At 61.3% G+C, this 27,982-nt stretch overlaps 1 protein-coding gene across 1 annotated transcript in view; it reads left to right on the top strand.

Moving 5' to 3' along the window:
* LOC102449031 (scavenger receptor cysteine-rich domain-containing protein DMBT1-like) overlaps positions 1–27,982 on the top strand; it is an 87,139-nt gene that overhangs the window by 28,318 nt on the left and 30,839 nt on the right. Inside the window, exons 12-21 of the mRNA XM_089770392.1 lie at positions 5,697–6,263; positions 6,540–6,569; positions 7,530–7,838; positions 10,920–11,228; positions 17,242–17,550; positions 18,829–18,906; positions 19,874–19,903; positions 21,268–21,576; positions 23,802–24,110; positions 26,737–27,036. Coding sequence (XP_089626518.1) covers positions 5,697–6,263; positions 6,540–6,569; positions 7,530–7,838; positions 10,920–11,228; positions 17,242–17,550; positions 18,829–18,906; positions 19,874–19,903; positions 21,268–21,576; positions 23,802–24,110; positions 26,737–27,036 — 2,550 coding nt within the window. The remainder of the gene's footprint in view (positions 1–5,696; positions 6,264–6,539; positions 6,570–7,529; positions 7,839–10,919; positions 11,229–17,241; positions 17,551–18,828; positions 18,907–19,873; positions 19,904–21,267; positions 21,577–23,801; positions 24,111–26,736; positions 27,037–27,982) is intronic.

The following is a 27,982-nucleotide window of genomic DNA, read 5'->3' on the forward strand; positions in this document are numbered from 1 at the left end:
TTTCTCTGTGGACTGTCAGAGTTAATTTAGATTCCTTTAGGAGTTTAGTTATGAGCTGTGGAGTTAACTTTACTGTGGGCCAGTGCTCTCTGTGATGAGTTGAAATCACTGTGCTGCAGCTGGCATGTGCAGGTGGACAATAGATGCAGCTGGAGGGGTGACCTGCCCAGAACCCCACGGAGAGGCAGAGCCGCCACCCCGAACCCGTGCATTGATCCCCTGCCCATTGATCCCCTGCCGTGCATTGATCCCCTGCCCATTGATCCCCTGCCGAACCCGTGCATTGATCCCCTGCCCATTGATCCCCTGCCGGGTGGACTTTTGAACCCTGGGGCGGCACTGACCCAGGGCTGAGACTTTTGGGACTTGGGGAGATTTGTGGCTGGGGGGAGGGCCTTTGCTCATTGTTTGGTCGGTGTGTTTCCCCAATTTAATGCAGATGTCGGTTACCTCATGTCATTAAAGGTTTGCTACTATACTGAGGCTCTGTGCTTGCGAGAGGGGAAGAGTTGCCTCTTTTGAGGCACCCAGAGGTGTATGTAAGATTTCCCAGGTCACTGGGTGAGGGCTCGAGCCGGTGTTGTATTACCTGATCCCGGTGTTGTATTACCTGATCCCGGACGAGCCCTGTAAGATTTTCCAGGTCACTGGGTGAGGGCTCAAGCCGGTGTTGTATTACCTGATCCCGGACGAGCCCCCAAAAATGTAACCCTTCTGCCAGGCCGAGCAAATAGCAGTAAATAGAAGCAAGGGCCGGCTCCTCCCAACGAGGTAATACAACACCGGCTCGAGCCCCCACCCAGTGACCTGGGAAATCTTATATACACCTCTGGGTGCCTCAAAAGAGGCAACTCTTCCCCTCTCGCAAGCACAGAGCCTCAGTATAGTAGCAAACGACCAAACAATGAGCAAAGGCCCTCCCCCCAGCCACAAATCTCCCCAACTCCCAAAAGTCCAACACCCCAAAAGTCTCACCCGGCAGGGTTTCAGCATCCCAACCTGGAGTGGTGGGGATCAATGCACCTTACACTCCGCCGATGGCTCCGCCTCTCCGTGGGGGGCTCCAACGATGGCTCTGCCTCTCCGTGGGGCTCTGCCGCTGCCGTCAGCCGCTCTGCTGTCCGCACTCACACTCACAGGTCACCCCGCCAGCTGCATCTACTGTCCACCTGCGCGTGCTGGTTGTCCCTTGCAAACTGCTCTGCTAGTAGCCCAGCAGCACAGTGCCAGGCTCCCCTCAGCAACAGTGATTTCAGCTGTCGTCCGCAGCACAGCACACAGTGATTTCAGCTCATCACAGAGGAGCCTTAGCGCTAGTGCTCCACTGGCCCACAGTGAAGTTAACTCCACAGCTCACAATGAGACTCCTAATGGAATCTAAATTAACTTTGAGGCTATGTCTACTCTGACCCCTTTTCTGAAAGGGGCATGCTAATTTGACAGGTCATAACAGGGAAATCCACAGAGATACAGCATTTAAATAAAAATGTCCACTGCTTTTTTCCAGCTTTTAGAAAAGCCAGAAAAAAAGCAGCAAACAGACATTTTTATTTAAATCCCCCACAAATTTTCCTCTTATGACCTGTCAAATTAGCATGCCCCAAAAAGGGGTCAGTGTAGACACAGCCTAATAGTCCACAGAGAAGAAAGGAAGGAGTACAATCAGTGTTGTTTAGACCCTCAAACAGGACCACCCCACCCAAGTACAAAGACCTGTCCCCAACCTCTCTCAATTTGACTGGGTTTGGAAGCCATGCCCCTTGTCTAGCGAGTGCTACTTAGTTTATGGCGAATCCCTCTGTCATAAACAGTTCCACCATTCCATTGTCCTTGATTCGCATAATCAGGGTAACAACACTTTTATCCCTCCTGCCTCAATAACAGAGAGACTGGGGCTCCCACAGTGGCCAAAGTGACGATTTGGGCTGCTGTGAGCACATACTAGACAGGGTGGGTGTGTCTATGCAAATTGGGCTCCTCCCCTGAAGTCTCTTTGCACCATTTGCCACAGTTCGCCACTAGATGTCAGGATAGAGTTTACCCTGACCCTGCTTACATTGGCACCTGAGGCGAGGAGCTCAAATGCCCCCTTTTCTCCTGCCTGCCTGTTATGTCTCTTGTGCCCTCCTTCCTCCAGCACCGCACTCCCCCATCTCTGTGCATCTAGAGCAGAGAGAATACAGATGTACCAGCAGCAGACACAATTTTCTATACTCTGGGTCCTAGTCGCACCGCCCCCCCCCCAGTCTGGCACCTGAGGTGGCCGCCTCAGTTCTCCTCATGGTAGGACTAGTCCTGGTCCCCACTCCCGCATGCATACACCCCCCTGCTGAGAAACAGACCCACTGCTGGCTCTGCTCCCCCCCCCCGCTGCTGAGAGACAGACCCCTCCTGCCTGCATACACACCCCACTGAGAGACAGACCCCTCCTGCCTGCATACACACCCCACTGAGAGACAGACCCCTCCTGCCTGCATACACACCCCACTGAGAGACAGACCCCCCCCCCCGCTGCTGAGAGACAGACCCCTCCTGCCTGCATACACACCCCACTGAGAGACAGACCCCCCCCACCTTGCCCCCTCTGCTGAGAGACAGACCCCCCGCTCCAGCTGCCTGCATGCACACTCCTGCTGAGAGACTCCCTCCCTGCCACCACTGCCCCCACCTCCAGTCCAGAGGTTTCTGGGATCCCCCCCAGATCAGGCCTGTCTGCCCCACATGGTAGCACAGAGCTCTGGGCTGTGGGCGTCAGTCTGAGCCCAGCCTGCAGTAAAGAGGAAGCAGCCGGAGCTGTGGCGTCTGGTTGTCTGTCTGTTCTGGGGAGCCCTGTTTGCAGCGGGCAGCAGTTGTAAACCCTGGGAGCCCCAGCACGGAGTGCTGCGCAATGCAGGGGGGCTGGGGGTCCGTGCTGTTAGGGTTTATCCCTGGCCTGGCTGCCCATCCGCCCATCACAGGTGCATGGGCTCTGGTCTAGGTCATCTGACTCCTTGGAGCGATGCCCCCTTTGCGCTGGGCTCGGAGGCCCCTGCACTGTTCCCAGGGTAGGGCCATGGTGCCCCCGGCAGTGAGCTGAGTCCAATCAGACACCTGCGGGAGCCTTCCCAGCAGCCTCTGGCTCGCTGCCTCTGTCAGTCCAAGCTGGGCCCCCACTCTCCCCACAGGCAGCGACAAGCCCCCCAGTCCTTTGGCGCCAGGCCAGGCCATGCTGAGTCCCAGGCCCCTGCTACCAGGGCTGGGGACCCCCAGAGGCTGCAGGATCAGGGCTGGGGCTCCCCTTGCTCTCTGGCCTCTCTGCTGGTTGGGGTCGGTGTCAGTTCTTGAGTGGCCCAGGCAGGTGGAGGCATTGTTTCTGCTCCGCACCTTGAGCAGCATTACCTGCTGTCCTGGCTTCCTACCGCCTCATTCTCCGGGCTCTGTGCCCCTCTGCCCTCCAGCTCCTAGGCTCTGTCCCACCAGGCCCCATACCCTGGGCCTGCACCCCGCCCCCACTAACTGCTGGGCTGTGCACCCCTACTCCCACCCCTAGCACTCCTCCCCTATCTCCTGTCCTCTGCACTCCAGCCCTATGCTCTCCACCCCTACCTCTAGGGTCTCTGCCCCACCGGGCCCCATGCCCTGGCCTCTGCACCCCACCCCCACTATTCCCTGACCTCTGCACCCCTTGCACCCCCAGTTTTGGTCCCCCACTGACCTGGTTTACCAGGCAGGAGCACAACAGGAGCCGTGGGTTCCAGCAAGAGGCTGGTTTGCCTGAACTCAGCCAGCAGCTGGGTCCCTCGGCCCTTTCCCCAGGAGGGCCAAAGGGACAGACCGTTCACAAGCGTTCTCCAGCCCCCAGAGCACGGCATGCCCTGGGGAGGGGCCTGGCCCACACAGTACAGGGAGCTGGGGGGGGGCAGTGCTGGGGGCCTGCGCTACAGGGAGGGGAGTGGTGCTACCAGGGGATGCTCTTCCTTCACAGTGCTCCAAGCCGACTGTCCCCTCTGTGCCGTCCTCTGGGGGGAGGGGCCCCTTTCCCTGCCCCCAGGATTCCTCCGCTGGGAGGGGAAGCAGCCAGGCACACAGCCTTGTTGTTGTGTAGGGGAGGGGGCTTGTGGATGGGCGGGGACCACTCCCCTGCACTCACGGGCTGTGGGAAGCAGAGTGAAGGGGCTGGGAACTTCTACAGGTGTTAGAAGGAGAAGGGAAAAAACTGTTCTCCTCAGCCTCTGGGGATAGGACAAGGAACAATGGGCTTAAGTGCAGCCTGGGAGGTTCCTGGCTGTCTGGGGGGTGAAACACTGGAATAAATTCTGCTAGAGAAGGAAGTGGAGCCGGCTGCAGAGATAATGAGCTCAAGTAATAGAGGAAGCAGGGCCAGAGCCATGGGCCCCAGGACAGAGTCACGGGGTGGGGAGCTGCCCCCTGCCCCATCCCCTGTTTTAACCACCTGACACCAGTTCCTGTCCTGTGCTGGGGGGAGACCCTAGAAGCCCCGCCTTGGCCTCCCAAGGGTGGCAGCTTGCAGAAATGTTGCTGGTTCCTGGAATGTCCAAAATGCCCTGCTGCTGGGCTTGGGGAGGGGCAGGTTTGGGTGCAGGGGGGCTGAGGGGTTGGGGTCAGGGAGGGAATTTGAGTGCTGGGGGGGTGCAGGTGCTTGGGGGGGAAAGAGGAGTGAAGGGAGGAGGGTGTTGCACTGATCTTGAGCATCCCCTCTGGCAGAGGCTTGGGGACGGGAGTCAGGAACAGCGTAGGGAGACACCGACACCCTTCGCCACAGGGTGGCAGGTGGGGCTGGGGGAGGGGAGCGTGCGGGGTGGCAGGCGGGGCTGGGGGAGGGGAGCGTGCGGGGTGGCAGGCGGGGCTGGGGGAGGGGAGCGTGCGGGGTGGCAGGCGGGGATGGGGGAGGGGAGCGTGCAGGGTGGCAGGCGGGGCTGGGGGAGGGGAGCGTGCGGGGTGGCAGGCGGGGCTGGGGGAGGGGAGCGTGCGGGGTGGCAGGCGGGGATGGAGGAGGGGAGCAGGGCGGGGGGCTGGGGGAGGGGAGTGTGCGGGGTGGCAGGCGGGGATGGAGGAGGGGAGGGGAGCGTGCGGGGTGGCAGGCGGGGATGGAGGAGGGGAGCGTGCGGGGTGGCAGGCGGGGATGGGGGAGGGGAGCGTGCGGGGTGGCAGGCGGGGATGGGGGAGGGGAGCGTGCGGGGTGGCAGGCGGGGATGGGGGAGGGGAGCGTGCGGGGTGGCAGGCGGGGATGGGGGAGGGGAGCGTGCGGGGTGGCAGGCGGGGATGGAGGAGGGGAGCGTGCGGGGTGGCAGGCGGGGATGGGGGAGGGGAGCGTGCAGGGTGGCAGGCGGGGATGGGGGAGGGGAGCGTGCGGGGTGGCAGGCGGGGATGGGGGAGGGGAGCGTGCGGGGTGGCAGGCAGGGATGGGGGAGGGGAGCGTGCGGGGTGGCAGGCGGGGATGGCGGAGGGGAGCGTGCGGGGTGGCAGGCGGGGCTGGGGGAGGGGAGCGTGCGGGGTGGCAGGCGGGGCTGGGGGAGGGGAGCGTGCGGGGTGGCAGGCGGGGCTGGGGGAGGGGAGCGTGCGGGGTGGCAGGCAGGGATGGGGGAGGGGAGCGTGCGGGGTGGCAGGCGGGGATGGCGGAGGGGAGCGTGCGGGGTGGCAGGCGGGGATGGCGGAGGGGAGCGTGCGGGGTGGCAGGCGGGGCTGGGGGAGGGGAGCGTCTGGGGTGGCAGACAGGGCCATACAATTCGTTGCCTCAGCCCCCTACTGTAAATCACCAGACCCCCGCCACTCCTTTCAGAGGGCCGGGCACCAGCAGATCCTACTCCCCTTCCACAGCTGGCGTGAGAACCCAGGAGTCCTGGCTCGCAGCAACTACCCTGCCCTGTCTCCTATAACCACCGAGCCCCACTCCTCTCCCAGAGCCGGGGCTAATGGGATCCCGGGACAGCCCCAACTGCACCAGGACAGAGCCCTCACTGAGATCCCAGCCCCCTCCCTGCGGCGCAGGGTCACTGGCAGGAAACGCTCTAGGCCGCAGAGCTGTGCCCTGCCCCGGGATGTGCTGAGCCAGCGCAAGGCGCGGGGAAGTGCCCTTGAGACCAGCCCGTGGGCTGGCCCCTCCCTCCGGCTCCTCCCTCGCTGGCCGGCAGAGCCCTGCACAGGCCGTAAAAGGGGCTGCCCTGGGTGGGAGGGTGAGATGCTCTTGGCACCGGATCGTGGCACGAAGGAACCACTCGCTCGGGCAGCCATGGACCTGCGGCTGGGCCTCTGGCTCTGCTTTGGTGAGGGCCCCCTGGGGGTGTCAGGCCCCAGCCAATTGTGGGAGGTGCTGGCGGGGACGGGCTGGGCCCTGATGGGGCTTCTCTGTGCACCAGGGTTAAGAGGGGGGCCAAGCAGCCTGGGGTTGCCCCGGTCTCATGGGTGCCTGCACCTGTCACTGCTGTGACTGGCCCCAACCGCTCTGGACTTTGCTCCACCTGGCGCCACCTTTCTGCAGGAACCGTGTTGGGGTGCGAGGGCCCCTCTCTGCTCCTGACAGTTTCCTCTTCTCTCCCCAGCTGCCGGCGTGAGAGTCTCTGCCCCTTCAGGTACGTACGTCTGGCCCCTCGGCCCCTGCCCTTTGCCAGAGCCCAGGCCAGGATCCCACCCTGGTGTCACGGCAGGGCCTGAGCAGCGGTGAGCACGACCAGCTTTGCAAAGTCAGTTACCCGAGGGCAGGTCCCAGCATGCAATGGGAGCGAGGCTCTAGGAGCTGCCCACTATGGGACTCATTTTCTCCCCGTCCAGCCGCTCTGGTTTGTCCCTGTGCTGCCAGGCCCAGCCTGCACTGGGACTTGCCAGACACCCTGCGCTGGATCCAGGGGAGCAGACCCCCAGCTGTTTGCCCACCCCCAGCAGGGAGCCTGCCAGCTCCACCACCTGGACAGTCGATAGCCCAGTCAGCTGTGCCGACCGGAGCTGGGGGGGGGGGCATTTTGGTATAGAATAATATTAATAATAATAAAAAAATAACCCTCCCTCCCAGACACCACCAAATAACTTTCCACGGGGAGCTCCTCCCTCGCCGAGCTGCCCCGTGTGTTCACACACAATCTAACTCCATCTCCCCGGTCAGGGTGGCCTTGTTTTGCCCTCCAACTGCCAGCCCTGGCTCCACAGCAGGGGCACGGCCCCGACTGCCCAGGAGTCGTGTGCTCTGCAGGCAGGCAGCTGATCTCCAGGGGAGACCCCCCCCTTCTCTCCCCAGTGTGTGGAGTGGAGGGAGGTTCTAGTCCCTGCTCTGTACAAGGCTCTTGGTGTGACCAGGAGTAAGTCAAGTCCTGGCTGCGTGCCTCAGTTTCCCTTCTGCAAAGCAGGGGCAATGAGGCTTCAGCATGTCCTGGGGCTCAGTGACCTGCCTGTGCAGGCATGGAGGTGCAGGACAAGGGCCCAGGGTCACGGGGGAAGCCCGTTCTGCCCTGTTCTGCACTCGCTGGCGATGCCTCACGCTGGGCCTTAACCCTGCACAGCCCTGGAGCAGGCGTCCCAGCAGCTGTTTGCTTTGCCAGATGTCAGGCTGGTGGGGGGCCCCCACAGCTGCGCCGGGCGAGTGGAGGTGCTTGTGGCCGGGCGCTGGGGCACCGTGTGTGACGACGGCTGGGACGAGAAGGACGTGGCCGTGGTGTGCAGGCAGCTGGGCTGTGGGCAGGCTGTGGAGTCCCTGAGTAGCAGCGTGTTCGGCCCAGGGTCCGAATCACAGCCTGTCCTGCTGACGGACGTGCAGTGCCAGGGGACGGAGGCGGCGCTGGGGACCTGCACGTACACGGATGCAGGACACCACTGTGAGCATGATGAGGACGCGGGGGTTCGCTGCCAAGGTGAGCTGACCTGAAGCGGTTATGAACAGAAAACTCCTTTCTGCAGCAGGATTAGTGACCACACACACTGCCCGCGACTGACAGCCCCCAGCAGGGCCGGGAGTCAGAACTCCTGGGGTCCATCTCCGGCTCTGGGAGGGAAGTGGGGCCGAGTGGGTTGGGGGCTGGGAGCCAGGACTCCTGGGGTCTGTCCCTGGCTCTGGGAGGGAAGTGGGGCCTAGTGGGTTGGGGGCTGGGAGCCAGGTCTCCTGGGTTCTGTTCCTGGCTCTGGGAGGTGTCACCTACATACACTAGGGCAGGGCATCCACCTTGTCCCAGTTCCTAGAGCTCAAGGAACCCCGACCTGCTCCCAGTTCTTAGGGGCCTGTGAGAAAGGCACCTGCCCTCCGCCAGGCCCTGGGGCTCAGGGAGGAACCTGGGGGTTTGCAGGGGATTTGCACCAATGAAAGAGCCTGACAGTGGTACCTAGATCGGAACACACCCCCTAAGTGTGCAGGGCTCTCTGATGGCTCACCCTGGGGACCCGCGGCTCTGCCTCTGGCTCTGCTTTGGTGACGATGTCACTGGGTGCGTAAAGCGCCCGCCAGCCGGGTGTTTCCCTGGTGGGAGCACAGAGAGCTCACCTGTTCTCACCCTGGGCTGAGCCCTGCCCTGCTGAGTCCCCTGCACAGGGAGTGTGGATCAGTCTGTGCTGGTAGGGCCCCGGTGGGGCTGGTCTGTGCACAAGGGTTAGGAGCAGGTGTAACATGGCAGGTGGTCGGGGCACCACTGAGAGGGTCACATCAGGGAGAATTCTTACAGCCAGGGTTACTTACAGCCCTAGACTGGGGCCCTTCTCCATAAGGCGCCAAGCTAGCCACACACAAACCACTTCAGCTGCCAGTGTGGCCAGTAGGAAGTCACACACGCAATCCCCTTAGACACTCCAGCTTCACCCGTGCCACAGCCGGCACCGCTCCTTACACAGAGGAGGGGTTATCAGACCGATCTCACTGACTCCAAACAGGTTCTCCCAGTCCCAAGGGCCAGCCCCAGTCCCGGCTCAATTTGTACCTCAGCTCTTACCCAAAAGCACACGCTGGGCCAGGCCTGTAGCATCTGAAATCTAAGGGTGTATTAATAAAAGGAAAGACAAGGTGGAGAATGAGATTGTTAAAGCGATCACATGACATGCGCCAATCACCAAGTCCCTGATGCAGGCCTAGCAGAGATGGAACAACCTGCTAGTGTAACCGTCTCTGGAGGGCATGGACGGTCGGCCGGGTCGACGCTCCTGCTCAGCTCTGTCTCTGGCAAAGGTTCTTCTGGAGCGGAGAGTAAGCCCAGGATCCTTTTCTAACCTTGTCCCTGCAGAGGGAATTCCATTGTCCCCCTGGGTGCTGGGGCCTCCCAAAATGGGGCTGGTCACATGACCACTAAACTAGTTTAAGGCGATGTCTACACTGCAGGTTATTTTCGGAAGAAGGTCACAAATGGTGAACCGCAATTTGCATACCTTTACCCGATTCTTTTTTCAGAAGAGGCTTTTCCGACATTTGGCCCATCTACACGGGTGCCAAATGTGGGGAAAACCTCCTCTTTCGGAAGATCCCTTATTCCTCATAGAATGAGGGATACAGGGCCTCCAAAAAAGCGTGCCCACTTTTTCAGAAACTGATCCAAAAGGTATCCCAGAAAAACTCTATAGTGTAGACATAGCCTATGTCCTTTCTAGACAAGGAGCCAGGGAGTATCCAGGTGTGTCCTTCGCAGACCAAGGCCCAGCGTGTGCTCCTCAGGTGTCAATTGGCAACGCTTAAGAGCCTTTGTCCATGCAGCATTCACTATTCATTGGGCCACAGCCCCCCAACTAATAGGTGGATGACGCCTTCTGCTGTCTCCCAGTCAGAGAACGTTAAAAATATAAGTACAGAGCCCGTATCCGTAACTTGACCCATGAAAATCATACATGGATGTGAGCAGCGTAGACAGAATCCGCAAAGCACGAGCTTTCCTTAGACGCCTCCCATGGCCCATCTTACGCAGAATTTGGGGCAAACCCACCAGTGGGAGCATCACTGATCTGCCTGCTCACATTAAAATCCAATAACATCACCGTGGGGCAGAGCAGCTCATGGGCAGCCAGCCTGGCGCCACCTTCTTGCAGGTGCTGTGAGGGGGGGAAGCTTTGGGGTGGTGCAAGGCAATGGGAACAAGGAGCTCCCTAGGGCAGTCCCAGCATGCAGTGGGAGCAAGGGGCTGCCTGGGTTCAAGCACACAAGAGGAACAAACTGGAGCGTGGCTCTAAGACTGTGGTGTCCAACCAGTCCTGAAGCAGTAGCCACTATAGCAGATGAGCTACAGTCAACCAGATACATAGTTCAAGCCAACTAGCCACACTTAACTGGCCAAATAGCTACATGTGGCTAGTGGCTGGGGCAGGGCTACTCAGCTTTGGAAGCCCTGGAGGCCGCAATGATACTCACAGCACCTGCCGAGGGCCACATCTTAAGTGTGGTTGCATGTGCATGCAAACAGCTTCTTTCACACTGACAGGTATGAATGCAAAGATTAAGGCAAGAGTACACAGCTGTAAGTCAGTTCTGCCGATAGTAATAAAATGCAGCAGTTACCTGATTTCCACCTGTGTTGCACTTGTAATGAGCAATGACAGTCCAGGGATTTAACTACTAAAACACATCTCAACAGAAGACCGTTATAGTGACCACATTTTTGTTTGGCTCCCACCCATGGGCCACAGACAAATGGGCCTTGGGCCACATGCAGCCCACGAGCCGCGTGCTGAGTAGCCCTGGGCTAGGGCATTGGATACCCCAGTTCTAAGAGCTGCTGGCTATGGGGCTTCTTGCCGCGGGATCCATTCTCTTGGTGGGGGACCTCCTCTTCTTCTCCCAGCCCCAGCCGCTCTGGTTTGTCTTTGTGCTCACGGTCCCAGCCTGCACTGGGATCAGCCCGACACCCTGCGCTGGATCCAGGGGAGCAAAGGCATCAGCACCCAATCTAGCCCCGCCTCTCAGGTCAGCATCTGGGGCTCCACTGCAGCCCCGGAGTAGGCGTCCCAGCTGCTGTTTGCTTTTCCAGATGTCAGGCTGGTGGGGGGCCCCCACGGCTGCGCCGGGCGAGTGGAGGTGCTTGTGGCCGGGCGCTGGGGCACCGTGTGTGACGACGGCTGGGACGAGAAGGACGTGGCCGTGGTGTGCAGGCAGCTGGGCTGTGGACAGGCCGTGGGAGCGACGAATAGCAGCGTGTTCGGCCCGGGCCCTGAGTCACAGCCTGTCCTGATGATGGACGTGCAGTGCCAGGGGACGGAGGCGGCGCTGGGGACCTGCACCTACAAGCATGCGGAGAACCTCTGTGAGCACTTCGAGGACGTGGGCGCTCGCTGCCAAGGTGAGCTGGCCTGGAGAGCCCTGGGTCAGGGGAGGGACAAGCAGACGTCCGGGGTCCCATGGCGGGGGCTGGGCTCTGACTGAGCAGCCTCTCTGGGTGAGCCCTGCACGGTCTGGCCTGGTGGCAGGGAGGGACATGGCACGTCCTGGGGTTGGGAGAAGCAGGGCCTGGGCGCCGCTTCCCGGCAGGGTTGCCAGATGGTTTCCACAATAATACCGGACACACTTGCCATGACATCACAGTGGCACATCACATCTTATTTAGAAAATACTGGACATGGATAATTCCTCAAAACCGGACACCTGGCAACTCTACTTCCTGGCCATGGTCAGTGTCCACACGACCACGATCCCCCCACCCCCCGTGAGCCAGGACTCCTGGGCAGGGGCAGATGATCATTTTGCGGGGCCCAGAGCAGCCCAATTTCGCGGGGCCCCCCTTTGCCATGGCGCATGCGCGGGGCTTCTTGAAGCGCGGGGCCCGGGGCGGCCGCCCCGCTTGCCCTGCCCTATATCCGCCCCTGCTCCTGGGGTCCATCGCTGGCTCGGGGAGGTGTCACCTAGACAGGCTAGGGCAGGGCACCCACCTTGGGCCAGTTCCTAGAGCTCCTGATGGTTTTGCCTCCTACCCCCATCTGCCGGTCTGGGAGTGTCTGTCTCCCCGGCACCTGCCCTTTGGCAGAGCCCAGGCCTGGATCCCACCCACTGGCATCACAGCATGCCCTGCGCAGAAGTGGCCACCACCATGCTTTGGGGTGGTGGCTGCCCTAGGGCAGCTCCCAGCATGCAATGGGAGCAAGGTTGCTGCCCGTATGCCGGTTCCAGCATCCAATGGGAATGAGGCAGCTGCCTGAGCAAAGTCCCAGCATGCAATGGGAGTGAGGAGGCTGCCTGGGTTCAAGCACAGAACTAGAGCCAGCTGGAGCATGGCACTAGACGTTCCCTCCTATGGGACTCCTCGCCGTGGGGCCGCTCCCCAGAGGAGGTGACATCACCTTGTTCCTCCAGCCCCAGCTGCTCTGGTTTGTCTTTGTGCTGCTGGTCCCGTCCTGCACTGGGATCTGCCAGACACGACCCCATCCCCACTCCACCACACCCCACTGCACCCCCCCACCCCACCACACCCCACCGCACCCCACCCCACCCCACCCCACCCCACCCCACCCCACCGCACCCCACTCCACCACACCCCACCGCACCCCACCCCACCCCACCCCACCCCACCGCACCCCACTCCACCCCACCCCACCCCACCCCACCCCACCCCACTCCACCGCACCCCACCCCACCGCACCCCACTCCACCCCACCCCACCGCACCCCACTCCACCCCACCCCCCCACCACCACCCCCCCACCGCACCCCCCCCCCCACCCCATCCCACCCCACCGCACCCCACTCCACCACACCCCACCCCACCGCCCCCCCCCACCCCACCCCACCCCACTTCACCGCACCCCACCCCACTCCACCCCACCCCACCCCACCGCACCCCACATCACCCCACTCCACTCCACCCCACCCCACCCCACCGCACCCCACCCCACTCCACCGCACCCCACCCCACCCCACCCCACCCCACTCCACCGCACCCCACTCCACTCCACCCCACCCCACCCCACCACACCCCACCCCACTCCACCCCACCCCACCACACCACACCCCACCCCACTCCACCGCACCCCACTCCACCACACCCCACCGCACCCCACTTCACCGCACCCCACCCCACCCCACCCCACTCCACTGCACCCCACCCCACCCCACCCCACCACACTGCACCATATGAAGAAGCCCCCTGCTCTCCAAGCCCCCTGTGTGTTAAAGGAGAATCTAGCCCCATCTCTCAGGTCAGGGTGGCCCCTCTCCCCATGGGATGCCCTCTTGTTGTCACACTGACCCAGGCTCCCATTGTATCCCTGCACACGGGTCACATGCTGTGATCATGGTGTTCAGAGTGTGGGAGTCACTGGGCCCGGCACCCCCATCTGCAGCCAGACGTGACTCAGCCGGCAGGTAGGACAGAAGGGCTATTGGTTGACGGGGACACAGCGTAGCCCAGACTGGTTGTTACCAGGAGCATTCAGTACAATCCATCTGGGGCAGAGGGGGGCCCAGAGCCAGGGCCCCTGCCCGGCCCCCCTAGCCAGGTAGACTCCCCTCTCCCTAAGCCAGCCGGAAACTCTCACGCCCCCAGCAACTGGTCACAGCCCTCTAGGCAGCCTCTCTTCTTCCTTTGTCCTGCTCCCCAGGCAGAGTGCCCCCTGACTGAACCCCCCACCTAGCTCAGGGGTCAGGCTGGCCTGGGCCATTCCCTCTGCGCCTCCCTCAGGAGTCCTCCCCCAGAGACCCCATCCCCTGCTGGGCACTGCACACACAGAGCAGCACAGAAGAGCCGGAATCACACACATCACAACAAAGCACCCAGTGAATCTACAACCAGAGTGACACCGTGACTACTCGAGTGGGCACAGTCCCCTCTGCGTCACACATGGCCGTGGACACAGTGGCTACTTCTCCACTGCTCGGCCGTTTTTGTGCAAAAACCTGCAGATTGTCCACACCTCAAATGCGTTATTACGCAAGTAAATCGGCAGTAAAACGGCAGAACTGAGGGCTTTTACCGGTGTAGGTAAACCTCCTTTTACAAGGCAGAACTCCTTTTTGCGCTACAGCTCTTGTGCAATAAGGCACGTGTGGAGGCTCCGCAGGGGTTTTTGTGCAAAAAACCCTCTGGGAAAAAGCACAGGTGCTCTGATGGCCATTCTGTGAATGGCCATCAGAGCTTTCTTGCGTAAGAGCGTCCATGCAGTGGTTTTTTTTGCGCAAAAACTCTTGCATAAAAGAATTCTGGCGCAAGAAGCCTGCGGTACAGTCGTAGCCAGTCAGTGTGGTTGCAAGTGACGGAGCTGGGCACGGCAAGAAGTTCATCGGGAGGGGCAGTACATGGTGTATGCCAATGAGCGGGGGCCGGTAGGGGCAGGTGCAACTGGCACTGGAGTGAGTCAGGGTCTCTCCCCTCCAACTACCAGCACTGACCCCACAACAGGGGCACGACCGTGACTGCTCAGGAGCCGTGTGCTCTGCCAGCAGGCAGCCGATCTCCAGCGCAGACCCCCCATCTCTCCCCAGTGATGCGGGGAGAGCTGGGTTTTCAATGCTCACGCTACTGAGTGGAAACGGGGGTGCGACACATTGGGAAGAGCTGGTGGCTGCACGGTCTGCCCTGGGGGCAGGGAGGGACATGGCACGTCCTGGGTTTGGGAGAAGCAGGGCCTGGGTGCCGCTTCCTGGACACGGTCAGCATCCACACAAACTCTCCGTGACTGACACCCCCCAGCAGGGCCGGGAGCCAGGTCTCCTGGGGTCCATCGCTGGCTCGGGGAGGTGTCACCTTGTGCCCGTTCCTAGAGCTTTAGCTGCCCCAACCTCTTCCCAGTTCCTAGGGGCCTGTGGGAAAGGCACCTGCCCGTACCCAGACCTGGGGCTCAGGGAGGAATCTGGGGGCTCACGTGGCCTTTTTGCTAGTGAAAGAGCCTGACACAGTCGTACCCGGATCCTCTGCGTATTAACAGTCACCCAAGCAGCACAGGGGAAGTGCGCAGGGCTCCCTGGCAACTTTCCCCGGGGAGCCATGGACTCCAGTTCTGCCTCTGCCTCTGCTTTGGTGAGGGTGACACTGGCTACGTAAGGTACCTGCCAGCTGGCTGCATCCCTGGTGGGGGCACACAGAGCTCGCCTGTTCTCCCTTGGGGCTGTGGCTGAACCCTGCCCCATGCCCTCGCACAGGGAGCAGGGCTCAGTCTGAGCTGCAGAGCCAGGCCCTGATGGGGCTGCCCAGTGCACCAGGGTTAGGAGCGGGGTGGAGCAGCCGATGGGCAGCCGGCCTGGGGCTGCCGCAGTGTTCTGGGTCGCAGCACCTGTCACTGCCATGTCTGGCCCCAACTGCTCTGGACTCTGCCCCGCCTGGCCCCACCTTCCCGCTGGAGCCGTGGGGCCCACTAGTGATGATTTCGCCTCTTTGCCCCAACCACCGGCCTGGGAGTGTCTGTCTCCCCAACACCTGCCCTTTGGAGAGGATCCCACCCACTGGCATCACAGCATGGCCTGTGCAGAGGTGGCTATAGCAGAGCTTTGGAGAGGTGGCTGCCCTAGGGCAGGTCCCAGCATGCAATGGGAGCGAGGCGGCTGCCCGGGTTCAAGCGCAGAACCAGAGCAAAGTGGAGTGTGGCTCTAGGATTTGATAGCAGCCTTCAACTTCCTGAAGGGAGGTTCCAGAGAGGATGGAGAGAGGCTGTTCTCAGTAGTGACAGATGGCAGAACAAGGAGCAATGGTCTCAAGTTGTGGTGGGAGAGGTCCAGGTTGGATATTAGGAAAAACTATTTCACTAGGGGAATGTCTACACTAGCCCCCTAGTTCAAACTACCCGTTACACCTCCTTGCAGCAGGAATAACAGGAAATTTGATTTAGGGATTTAATTCTAAGTACCGGGTCCCTGCTGCATGTAGACGCGGGCAATTTGTCCGGACTTGTAAATTTCAAAAAATGGCAACCGTCCGGGAAGATGCAAATCAAGCGCAGGATATTTAAATCCCGGGGCACATGCTGTGATCATGGTGTCCGGAGCGTGGGAGTCACTGGGCCCGGCACCCCCCATCCGCAGCCAGACGTGACTCAGCCGGCAGGTAGAACAGAAGGGTTATCGGTTGACGGGGACACAGCGTAGCCCAGACTGGTTGTTACCAGGAGCATTCAGTACAATCCATCTGGGGCAGAGGGGGGCCCAGAGGCAGGGCCCCTGCTCGGCCCCCCTAGCCAGGTAGACTCCCCTCTCCCTAAGCCAGCCGGAAACTCTCACACCCCCAGCAACTGGTCACAGCCCTCTAGGCAGCCCCTCTTCTTCCTTTGTCCTGCTCCCCAGGCAGAGTGCCCCCTGACTGAACCCCCCACCTAGCTCAGGGGTCAGGCTGGCCTGGGCCATTCCCTCTGCGCCTCCCTCAGGAGTCCTCCCCCAGAGACCCCATCCTCCGCTAGGCACTGCGCGCACACACACTGTCACTACAGAACAGCACAGGACAGTAACAATCACACACAGCACCACAAAGCAACCAGTGAAAGCACAACCGGAGTGACACTGTGGCTACAGAAATGGTCACAGTCCCCGCTGCGTCACGCGCCCATGGACACTCTCCAGGCTGGCAGCTCTGGGCAATGCGGATGCAAATGACAGAGCCGGGGAGTGTAACCAGTTCCCCCACGGAGGGGCAGTCAGTGGTGTATGCCAATGAGCGGGGGCCGGTAGGGACAGGTGCAGCTGGCACTGGAGTGAGTCAGGGTGTCTCCCCTCTAACTACCAGCGCTGGCCCCACAACAGGGGCACGACTGTGACGGCTCAGGAGCTGTGTGCTCTGCTGGTAGGCGGCCGATCTCCAGGGCAGACCCCCCATCTCTCCCCAGGGATGCGGGGAGTGCTGGGTGTTCAATGCTCACGCTGCTGAGTGGAAATGGAGGCGAGTGGCACTGGGAAGAGCTGGTGGGGAAGGGACAGACGCGGATCCAGGAGTCTAGTTCGGACCCATCCTCGTCTTGATCCCCATTCCCCGTGAGCCAGTGACCAAGCTTCTGTCCTTGTCTCTAGGAGGGGAGTAGGGACTGGTGTTTAAAGGCAAAGGTGGCTAGAAGCTGGGGTGGGCAGGGATCTGTCCCTGGCTCTGCATAGAGAGTGGGGTCTAGTGGTTAGAGTGGAGGGACGTTATATTCCTTGCTCTATTCAAAGTTTACTGTGTGATTAGGAGTAAGCCAAGTCCTGTCTCTGTGCCTCAGTTTCCTTCTGCACAGCAGGGACTCTGATTCTGTGCCCCTTTTTGGGGCTCAGTGACCGGTAGGTGCTGGAGGCAAATGCTGGCGAGGGGCCCAGGGTCATGGGGGAAGCCCGTTCTGCCCTGTTTTGCATTCGCTGGCGATGCCTTGCATTGGGCTGGGCAAGCATCCCAGCAGCTGTTTGCTTTTCCAGATGTGAGGCTGGTGGGGGGCCCCCACGGCTGTGTCGGGCGAGTGGAGGTGCTTGTGGCCGGGCGCTGGGGCACCGTGTGTGACGACGGCTGGGACGAGAAGGACGTGGCCGTGGTGTGCAGGCAGCTGGGCTGTGGACAGGCCGTGGGAGCGACGAATAGCAGCGTGTTCGGCCCGGGCCCCGAGTCACAGCCTGTCCTGATGATGGACGTGCAGTGCCAGGGGACGGAGGCGGCGCTGGGGACCTGCACCTACAAGCATGCGGAGAACCTCTGTGAGCACTTCGAGGACGTGGGCGCTCGCTGCCAAGGTGAGCTGGCCTGGAGAGCCCTGGGTCAGGGCAAGGACAGACAGACACCTGGAGTTCCAGGGTGGGGGCTGGGCTCTCACTGAGCAGCCTTGCTGGGTGAGCGCTGCACGGTCTGCCCTGGCAGCAGGGAGGAACCCGGCAGGTCCTGGGGCTGGAACAAGTGGGGCCTGGGCGCCGCTTCCTGGACACGGTCAGCATCCACACAAACCCTCCACGACTGACAGCCCCCAGCAGGGCTGGGATCCAGGGTCGCCAGGTGTCCGGTTTTGAACCGGACAGTCCGGGATTTGAGCTTTCTGTCTGGGAAACAAATTGAGAAAACACCGGACATAGAAATGTCTGCTGTTTTCTAATTAAGTATGTTTTATTATTATCATGAGTATCAGTACGTAGGGTACTGCCTGGCTAGTAGACACGCTCATGGTGCGTGAGCATGTCTACCAGCCAGGCAGTACGCAGCTACGCAGAAGAGAGCGGGGGAGAGGCAGGGCCGGGATGGATTCCCCGGGGCCAGATTTGCCCGTGTGCCCCTCAGGGATCATGCACGGGACGGGCAGCACCCTGGGATCTGCATGCGCCCGGGCCAGCCCTGCTCCCCACTGGCCGGTTCTCTCTCCTACTGCTCCCTCTCTGGCCAGCACCACTTCCCCCAACTCCCTCCCATCCAGCCCCGCTCCCCTTCCAACTCGTCTCCCCCCCACCATCTGAGATCAAGTGTGTCCAGTATTTTTTTTAAACCATCTGGTAACCCTACTGGGAGCCAGGACTCTCTGGTCCATGCCCACTGTGGGAGGTGTCACCTAGACAGGCTAGGGCAGGGCACCCATCTTGTGCCAGTTCCCAGACCTGTTCCCAGTTCCTAGGGGCCTGTGGGAAAGGCACCTGCTCACACCGTGGCCCTGGGGATCAGGGCGGAATCTGGGGGCTTGCAGGGCCTTTTTGCCAGTGCAGAGCCTGACTCAGCCATACCCGGATCCCCTGTGTATTAGCAGCCACCCGAAGAGACTGCAGACAGTGCACAGCGCTCCCGGCTGCTTCCCACAGGGCAGGTGAAATTTCCTGCCAGCTGGCCAGGATCGGGCCATGTGGGGTCCTGGCTTCCTGCCAGGTGTGGGTGCAGGGTGTGAGGTCTGAGCTTGGGGGTGTGTCTCAGAGTTAGATCCCTAAGGAACTTCCTTTTGGACCCCAGTTTCCCTGGCGATGGCTGGGTCCTGGCGGGGTCCCCTTCGCTAGTCACCGGAAAGCAAAGGACCGTAACACGGTATTTTCCGGTCCTAGACAGGGACGTGCTGAGGCAGAAGCGGCTGCGTAGGACTCCACACAATGCAGGGCCTCCCCCCCTGGACCGGACAGCAGGTAAGAGGGAGGCAGGGGCTGGCCAGAGCCGAACGCCACGCATGCTGTGTGGGGGGAGGGGAGAGGGTACTTGCACCTCCCCTGCGGGGGACTCAGCTCTCTGCCACCCTGTGTCAGGCGGGGGCTTGTCTCGGTGTCTCTGCCACCCAGGCTGTGAGCCCAGGCTGCTTAGTCCAGACAGTCTGGGCCCCCGGCCCAGGGTGCAGGAGGCAGGCCAGGTACTGCGCAGGGTTCGGACTTTGGCTTGTCCTCGCTGGCTGTGGCTGGACTCCACTCCCGCCCCTCTGGGCTCCCCAACCGCTCCAGCCTCCCGCTCTGCCACCCCAGGCCCAGCACCACAGCCTGGCCCACCCTGTCCAGAGCAGAGTCCCTCCTTGGGCCCAGCCTGCTGGCTCTGGGGCCAGAAGGAGCTAAACCTCCCCGTGGGGGAGGCAGGGACTGACATGTGCAGGGTCACTGGCAGGCAGCGCTCTAGACCGCAGAGCTGTGCCCTGCCCCGGGACGTGCTGAGCCAGCGCGAGGTGCCGGGAAGTGCCCTTGTGACCAGCCCTCGGGCCGGCTCCTCCCTCGTTGGCCGGCAGAGCCCTGAGCAGGCCATAAAAGGGGCTGCCCTGGTGGGAGGGTGAGAGGCTCTTGGCACTGGATCGTGGCAGGAAGGAGCAGTTCAACGGGGCAGCCATGGACCTTCTGGGCCTCTGGCTCTGCTTCGGTGAGGGCCAACTAGGGGCGGTGCCAATGGGGTCCTCTGTGCGCCAGGGTTCGGAGCGGGGTGGGGCAGCTGATGGGCTGCTGGCCTGGGACACCCCTAGTCTCCTGGGTCCCAGCACTTGTCACTGCCGTGTCTGGCCCCAACTGCTCTGGAATCTGCCCCTTCCAGTGCCACCTTCCCGCAGGTGCAGTGGGGCTGGGAAGCTTTGGGGTGTGAGGGCCCCTTTCTGCTCCTGACAGTTTCCTCTTCTCTCCCCAGCTGCCGGCGTGGGAGTCTCTGCCCTCTCAGGTACGTACGTCTGGCCCCTCGGCCCCTGCCCTTTGCCAGAGCCCAGGCCAGGATCCCACCCTGGTGTCATGGCAGGACGTGAGCATGGCTCTGCCATGACCCGCTTTTCAGAGTCAGCTGCCCTAGGGCAGGTCCCAGCAGGCAGTGGGAGCGAGGCGGCTGCCTGGGTTCAAGCACAGAACCAGAGCAAAGTGGAGCGTGGCTCTAGGAGCGCCCTGCGGGGGGACTCCTCGCCGTGGGGCCGTTCCCCTGGGAAGGTGACATCAGCTTGTTCCTCCAGCCCCAGCCGCTCTGGTTTGTCCTTCTGCTGTCGGCCCAGCCTGCACTGGGATCTGCCAGGCCCCCTGCGCTGGATCCAGGGGAGCAGACTCACAGCTGTTTGCCCACCCCCAGCAACACGGAGGGGCGCCAGCTTTCCACTTGCACAAACACCCTCTCTCCCTCTCCTCCCTTCCTGCCGAGTCCTTGCCCTGCCCCTCTCTGATGCCCCACCCATGGTGTCCCAGACCCTCCCTCTGTCTCTAGCTTCCCACCTGCCCTCATGTGGCCTCCGCTCCAGCACAGAGAGCGGAGAGGACCGAGAGGGGGAAGTGAGGAGGCTTCATTTGCTCCCCTGGCTTCAGCAGAATTTCCCAGCTCCTATTGGCCGGACACTGGGGCAGTGCAGGGAGCTTTCCCCTCCCTGTGCAGATTCACAGCAAGGAGCAGCCTGCTCTGTGAAGTGGCTGCAGCTGCTCTGCAGTAAGAGTGCTGGCGAGGGGGCCGTGGCTGGATCAGGCACCGTGGCGGCCGGATCTGGCCCCCGAGCCGCCTCTTGCCCAACCTGGGTTAAAGTGAGTGTGTGGGGGGAGGGGTGGTTTCTATTCCCTGTTTGCACAAGACTCACAGGCTGCGTCTAGACTGGCATGGTTTTCCGCAAATGCTTTTAATGGAAAAGTTTTCCGTTAAAAGCATTTGCGGAAAAGAGCGTCTAGATTGGCACGGACACTTTTCCGCAAAAGCACTTTTTGCAGGGAAGCGTCCGTGCCAATCTAGACGCGCTTTTGCGCAAAAAAGCCCCAATCGCCATTTTTGCGATCGGGGCTTTTTTGCGCAAAACAAATCTGAGCTGTCTACACTGGCCCTTTTGCGCAAAACTTTTGCAGCTGCTTTTGCGGAAAAACTCGCCAGTCTAGACACAGCCACTGTGTGACCAGGAGGAGTAAGCTAAGTCCTGTCTCTGTGCCTCGGTTTCCCTTCTGTAAAGCAGGGGCACTGGTTATGACCCATTTCCAGGGGCGCAGTTACCGGCCTCTGGCCCTGCAGCCTCTGGGCCTTTCCCCCCAGCCCGGAGCGGGCATCCCAGCAGCTGTTTGCTTTGCCAGATGTGAGGCTGGTGGGGGGCCCCCACAGCTGCGCCGGGCGAGTGGAGGTGCTTGTGGCCGGGCGCTGGGGCACCGTGTGTGACGACGACTGGGACGAGAAGGACGTGGCCGTGGTGTGCAGGCAGCTGGGCTGCGGGCAGGCCATGGAAGCCCTGAGTAGCGGCGTGTTCGGCCCAGGGTCCGAGTCACAGCCTATCCTGCTGACGGACGTGCAGTGCCAGGGGACGGAGGCGGCTCTGGGGAACTGCACATATGAGGATCCAGGGATCGACTGTAACCACAACGAGGATGCGGGGGCTCGTTGCCAGGGTGAGCCTCTATGGAGGGGAGGGTTTCTGTGGTTCCAGATTGGGGGCTGAGTTCCGACTCACTGGCCTTGCTGGGTCAGCGCTGCCCGGTCGGCCCTTGTGGCAGGGAGGGACCCGGCAGGTCCTGGGCTTGGGACAAGCAGGGCCTGGGCGCCGCTTTCTGGACATGGTCAGTGTCCACACAACCCCCCGTGACTGACACCCCCCAGCAGGGCTGGGAGCCAGGGCTCCTGGGTCTGTTCTTGGCTCTGGGTGGGTGTCACTACACAGATGAAGGCACCCACCTTGCACCAGGTGCTAGGACTCAAGGCAGTTCATTTTAAAAAGTCCCAATCAATTCCTAGAGCCCGGTGGGAAAGGCACCTGCTCTTACCCATTCCCAGGGCTCAGGGAGGACTTGGGGGGGTTGCGAGGCTTTTTTGCCACTGACACAGTGACAGCTGGATCCGCAGTGTGTTAATAGTCAACAAAGCAGCACACAGACACGCACACACACAAACACATGAACGCGCGATGTGTACTGGGCCCCCTGCAATGGTGCCTCTGCCTCTGCCTTGGTGCGGATGCCTCAGTGTGTGTCAGGCACCCACCTTGTATCCTCCTGGGGGCGCTCACAGAACTCGCCTGTTCTGCCTCCTCCCCAGGCTGTGCTGAGCCCAGCCCTGCCGCGTGCCCCTGTACAAGGCGAGAGGCTCAGTCTGTGCTGGTGGGATAGTGCCCTGATGGGGCTGTTCTGTGCACCAAGGTTGGGGGGGGGGGGCAGAGCAGCCGATGGGCCACTGGCCTGGGACTGCCCCGGTCTCCTAGGTTCCAGCCCCTGTCACTGCCGTGTCTGGCCCCAAGTGCTCTGAATTCTGCCCCACCTGGTGCCACCTTCCCGCAGGTGCCGTGGGGCTGGGAAGCTTTGGGGTGCGAGGGCCCCTCTCTGCTTCGACGGTTTCCCCTTCTCTCCTCAGCTGCCAGTGTGCGAGTCTCTGCCCCCTCAAATATGTATCTCAGGGTGGGACCGTGGCACCTGCCCTTTGCCAGAGCCCAGGCCAGGATCCCACCCTGGCGACACCGCAGGGCCTGAGCAGATGTGACCACGACCAGCAAGCAGTGGTGTCCCAGGGCAGGTCCCAGCATGGAATGGGAGCGAGGCGGCTGCCTGGGTTCAAGCACAGAACCAGAGCAAAGTGGAGCGTGGCTCTAGGAGCACCCTGCGGGGGGACTCCGCGCCGTGGGGCCGTTCCCCTGGGAAGGTGACATCAGCTTGTTCCTCCAGCCCCAGCCGCTCTGGTTTGTCCTTGTGCTGCCGGTTCCATCCTGTGCTGGGAGCTGCCAGACCCCCTGTGCTGGATCCAGGGGAGCAGCCTCGCAGCTGTTTGCCCACCCCCAGCAACACTGAGGGGCGCCAGCTTCCATTTGCACACACACCCTCGCTCCCGTTTGGGCCTTCCCGCCCGAGTCCTGGCCCCGCCTCTTTCTGATGCTCCCCCCCCAGTGTCCCAGCCCTTCCCTCTCTCTCACTCTCCCCTCCCTCCCTCATGTGGCTCTGCTCCAGCATTGGGAGGGCGTGGGGGGGAGAGGGAGGAGGCTTCATTTGCTCCCCTGCCTTCAGCAGACTTTCCCAGCTCCTATTGGCCGGACACTGGGGCAGCGCAGGGAGCTTTCCCCTCCCTGCGCAGATTCACAGCAAGGAGCAGCCTGCATAGGGTTGCCAGGTGTCTGGTTTTGAACCAGACAGTCCAGTATTGGAGCTTTCTGTTCGGGAAACAAATTGAGAAAATAGAAATGAGACAATAGAAATGTCGGGTATTTTCTAAATGGGATGTAATGCAGATTGGGATGTCATGTCAAATGTGTCCGGTATGTTTCTTGAAACCGACTGGCAACCCTAAGCCTGCTCTTCGAAGTGGCTGCAGCTGCTCTGCGGTAAGAGTGCTGGCGAGGTGGCCGTGGGCTGGATCTAGCACCGTGGCGGCTGGATCTGGTCCGCAAGCCTCCTCTTGCCCACCCTGGGTTAGAGTGAGAGTGTGTGGGGGGAGGGAGTGGTTTCTATTCCCTGTGTGTACAAGGCTCCCTGTGTGACTGGGTTAAGCTGAGCCCTGTCTCTGTGCCTCTGTAAAGCAGGGGCACTGGTTATGACCCATTTCCAGGGGCACAGTTATCGGCCTCTGGCCCTGCAGCCTCTGGGCTCTTCCCACAGCCCGGAGTAGGCATCCCAACAGCTGTTTGCTTTGCCAGATGTCAGGCTGGTGGGTGGCACCCACAGCTGCGCCGGGCGAGTGGAGGTGCTTGTGGATGGGCGCTGGGGCACCGTGTGTGACGACGGCTGGGACGAGAAGGACGTGGCCGTGGTGTGCAGGCAGCTGGGCTGTGGACAGGCCGTGGGAGCGACGAATAGCAGAGTGATCGGTCCAGGCCCCAAGTCACAGCCTGTCCTGCTGATGGATGTGCAGTGCCAGGGCATGGAGACGGTGCTGAGGAACTGCACCTACAAGGATCCTGGGGGCAACTGTGATCACAGGGAGGACGCGGAGGCTCACTGCCAAGGTGAGCTGGCCTGGAGATCTCTGGACAGCCCTGGCTCAGGGGAGAGATGGGAGGATTTCTGGGGTTCCAGGTTCGGGGCTGAGTTCCGACTCAATGGCCTTGCTGGGTGAACGCTGCACGGTCGGCCCTTGTGGCAGGGAGGGATCTGGGGCTGTTTGGGGCATGGAGAGCACTGGAGTGTCAGAGGGGTTTGCTTGTGAGTCTTCTGGCTGGCCAGGCAGGCAGCTGAAGCGTTCTGGGGGACTGGTTTGTGGCCTATTTGGGAAGGTCTCCAGTCTGGGGGCTGTAAGGAGCCCCGAATTTGAGCAATTTGCCTTGAGTGGACGCCCTCAGCTGTGCCCAGACCTAGCTCGGTCTGTCACGGTGGCGTAGTCGGCAGGATACTGTGACAGACTGGGCCGGATCTGGGCACAGCTGAGGTCGTCGGCGCAGGGCGAATTGCTCAAATTCAGGGCTCCTCACAGCCCCCGGACTGGAGACCTTCCCAAACAGGCCACTAACCAGTCCTCCAGTCCACTTCAGCTGCCTGCCTGGCCAGCCAGAAGCCTCACAAGCAAAACCCCTCTGACACTCCAGTGCTCTCCGTGCCCCAAACATCCCTGGGCCTGCCCACAGGTGAGGGGTCTTAGAACCTAATCCCACCTACCCCGAACAAGTTCTGTCCAGTTCCAAGAAACCAGCCACAGATCCCTGGTCAATTTACCCTCCGGATCTTACCCACAACTCACGCTGGGCCAATGCATTAGAATCTAACATCTAAAGGTTTATCACTAAAAGAAAGAAAAGCGCGAGAGTAAGGTCATACATTACATGCTTCAAATCTCCCAGTTCTCAATGCAGGCTTGCAGCAGAGATGTTATAACTGCTGGTTTAAAAGTCTTTGGTGTACATCCTACATCAGGATGGGTCCACACTTCTTTGCAGCTCCTTGATCCCTGCACTCTTGCCTCTGGAATGAAAAGCTAAGCTGAGCACCAAGATGGAGTGGGCCACATGGCATATTTATATCCCTCCCCCCCTCCCCCCCGCTCCCCGGCTTCTTCCAAGCTGGGGACAGTCACATGGTCAGTGTCCAGGTGTGTCTTTGGCCTTCAGAGGTCTGTTGTTCCATGGAGACTTGCTCATTAGCATGTCCATAGGCTGAGCATTCTTCGTCTATTGCTCAGCCACAAACAGAAGTTTCCAATATTGACACAGAGTACATAGCTATAATGTCACACCCAGACATTATACAGGTACATGAAGAGCATATATAGAATCAGAAGGAAGTAAGCTTTCATTTGACACCTCACATGAACCCCTTTGTACCACTTTTGGGGCAACCCCCCCCCCATGGGTGCAGCAGTGATCTGGCTGCTTCCCTAAAATGCAGTAACATGACAGGGCTGTTCTGTGCACCAGGGCTGGAGCTGGGGCCAGCCTGGGCCTCCCCCGTTCTCCCAAGTCCTAGCACCTCTCAGCGCTTTTTCTTAACGGCTCTGGACTCTGCACTACCCGGCGCCACCTTCCCGCAGGTGCCGTGTTGCAGTGCGAGGGCCCCTCTGTGCTCCTGACGGTTTCCTCTTCCCTCCCCAGCTGCCAGCGTGGGAGTCTCTGCCCCCTCAGGAACGTATGTCAGGGTGGGCCCCTGGCACCTGCCCTTTGCTAGAGCCCAGGCCAGGATCCCACCCCAGTGTCACGGCAGGGCCTGAGCAGAGGTGACCACCACGTGCTTTGCAAAAACAGCTGCCCTAGGGCAGGTCCCAGCAGGCAGTGGGAGCGAGGCGGCTCCCTGGGTTCAAGCACAGAACCAGAGCAAAGTGGAGCGTGGCTCTAGGAGCGCCCGGCGGGGGGACTCCTCGCCGTGGGGCCGTTCCCCTGGGAAGGTGACATCACCTTGTTCCTCCAGCCCCAGCCGCTCTGGTTTGTCCTTCTGCTGTCGGCCCAGCCTGCACTGGGAGCTGCCAGACCCCCTGCGCTGGATCCAGGGAAGAGACCCCCAGCTGTTTGCCCACCCCCAGCAACAATGAGGGGCGCCAGCTTTCTACTTGCACGAACACCCTCGCTCCCCCTATGGCTCTTCCCGCCTGAGTCTTTGTCCCGCCCCTCTCTGATGCCCCACCCCCACTGTCCCGTCCTTCTGTCTCTCCCCACCCTCCCTCATGCAGCTCCGCTACAGCATGGAGGGAGGGGAAGGGGGGAGATGGAGGAGGCTTCATTGGCTCCCCTGCCTTTAGCAGAATTTCCCAGGCCCTATTGGCCGGACACTGGGGACAGTGCAGGGAGCAGCCTGGTCTTTGAAGTAATTGCAGCTGCTCTGCAGTAAGAGTGCTGGTCAGGGGGCCGTGAGCTGGATCTGGCACCGTGGTGGCCGGATCTGGTCCGCAAACCGCCTCTTGCCCTCCCTGGGTTAGAGTGTATGTGTGTGGGGGGAGGGGGTGGATTCTATTCCCTGTGTGCACAAGGCTCACTGTGTGACCAAGGGTAAACTGAGTCCTTACTCTGTGCCTCAGTTTCCCTTCTGTAAAGTAGGGGCACTAGTTATGACCCATTTCCAGGTGCTCAGTTACCGGCCTCTGGCCCTGCAGCCTCTGGGTCCTTCCCCACAGCCCTGAGCGGGCGTCCCAGCAGCTGTTTCCTTTGCCAGATGTCAGGCTGGTGGGGGGCCCCCACAGCTGTGCCGGGCAAGTGGAGGTGCTTGTGGACGGGCGCTGGGGCACCGTGTGTGACGACAGCTGGGACGAGAAGGACGTGGCCGTGGTGTGCAGGCGGCTGGGCTGTGGGCAGGCCTTGGAAGTGACAAATAGCAGCGTGTTCAGCCCGGGCCCCAAGTCACAACCTGTCCTGATGACGGACGTGCAGTGCTGGAGGACGGAGGCGGCGCTGGAGACCTGCACGTATGAGGTTCCTGGAGACAACTGTGACTACGTGGGGGCTCGTTGCCAAGGTGAGCTGGCCTGGAGAGCCCTGAACAACCCTGGCTCAGGGGAGAGACGGGAGGATTTCTGGGGTCCCAAGTTGGGGGCTGAGTTCTGAGTCACTGGCCTTGCTGGGTGAGCGCTGCACAGTCGACCCTTGTGGCAGGGAGGGACCCGGCAGGTCCTGGGCTTGGGACAAGCAGGGCCTGGGCTCCACTTTCTGGACTTCGTGAGAGTCCACACAACCCCCCCGTGACTGACACCCCCCAACAGGGCTGGGAGCCAGGTCTCCTGGGTTCTGTTCCTGGCTCTGGGTGGGTGTCGCTACACAGACTCGGGCACCCACCTTGCCCCAGGTGCTAGGACTCAAGGCAGTTCATTTTAAGAAACCTCGATCAGTTCCTAGGGCCTGGTGGGAACGGCACCTGCCCTTACCCATTCCCAGATCTCAGGGAGGACTCCGCGGGATTGCAGGGCCTTTTCGCCAGTGAAAAGCCTGACACAGTGACAGCCGGATCTGCAGTGTGTTAACAGTCACCAAAGCAGCACACACACACACACACACACACACACACACTATACAGAACCCCCTACAACTGTGCTTCTGCCTTGGACACACACACACACACACACACACACACACACACACACACACACACACACACACACACACACACTATACAGAACCCCCTACAACTGTGCCTCTGCCTTGGTGCGGGTGCCTCAGTGTGTGTCAGGCACCCACCTTGTATCCTCCTGGGGGGGCTCACAGAACTCGCCTGTTCTCCCCCCCAGGCTGTGCTGAGCCCATCCCTGCCGCGTGCCCTGTACAGGGAGGGGGGCTCAGTCTGTGCTGGTGGGATTGTGCCCTGATGGGGCTGTTCTGTGCACCAAGGTTGGGAGGGGGAGGGGGAGGGGGGGCAGAGCAGCCGATGGGCCACTGGCCTGGGACTGCCCCGGTCTCCTAGGTCCCAG

The sequence above is a fragment of the Pelodiscus sinensis genome, chromosome 18, assembly GCF_052426305.1.
Source record: "Pelodiscus sinensis isolate ZL-2025 chromosome 18, ASM5242630v1, whole genome shotgun sequence".
NCBI classification, from domain to species: domain Eukaryota; kingdom Metazoa; phylum Chordata; order Testudines; family Trionychidae; genus Pelodiscus; species Pelodiscus sinensis.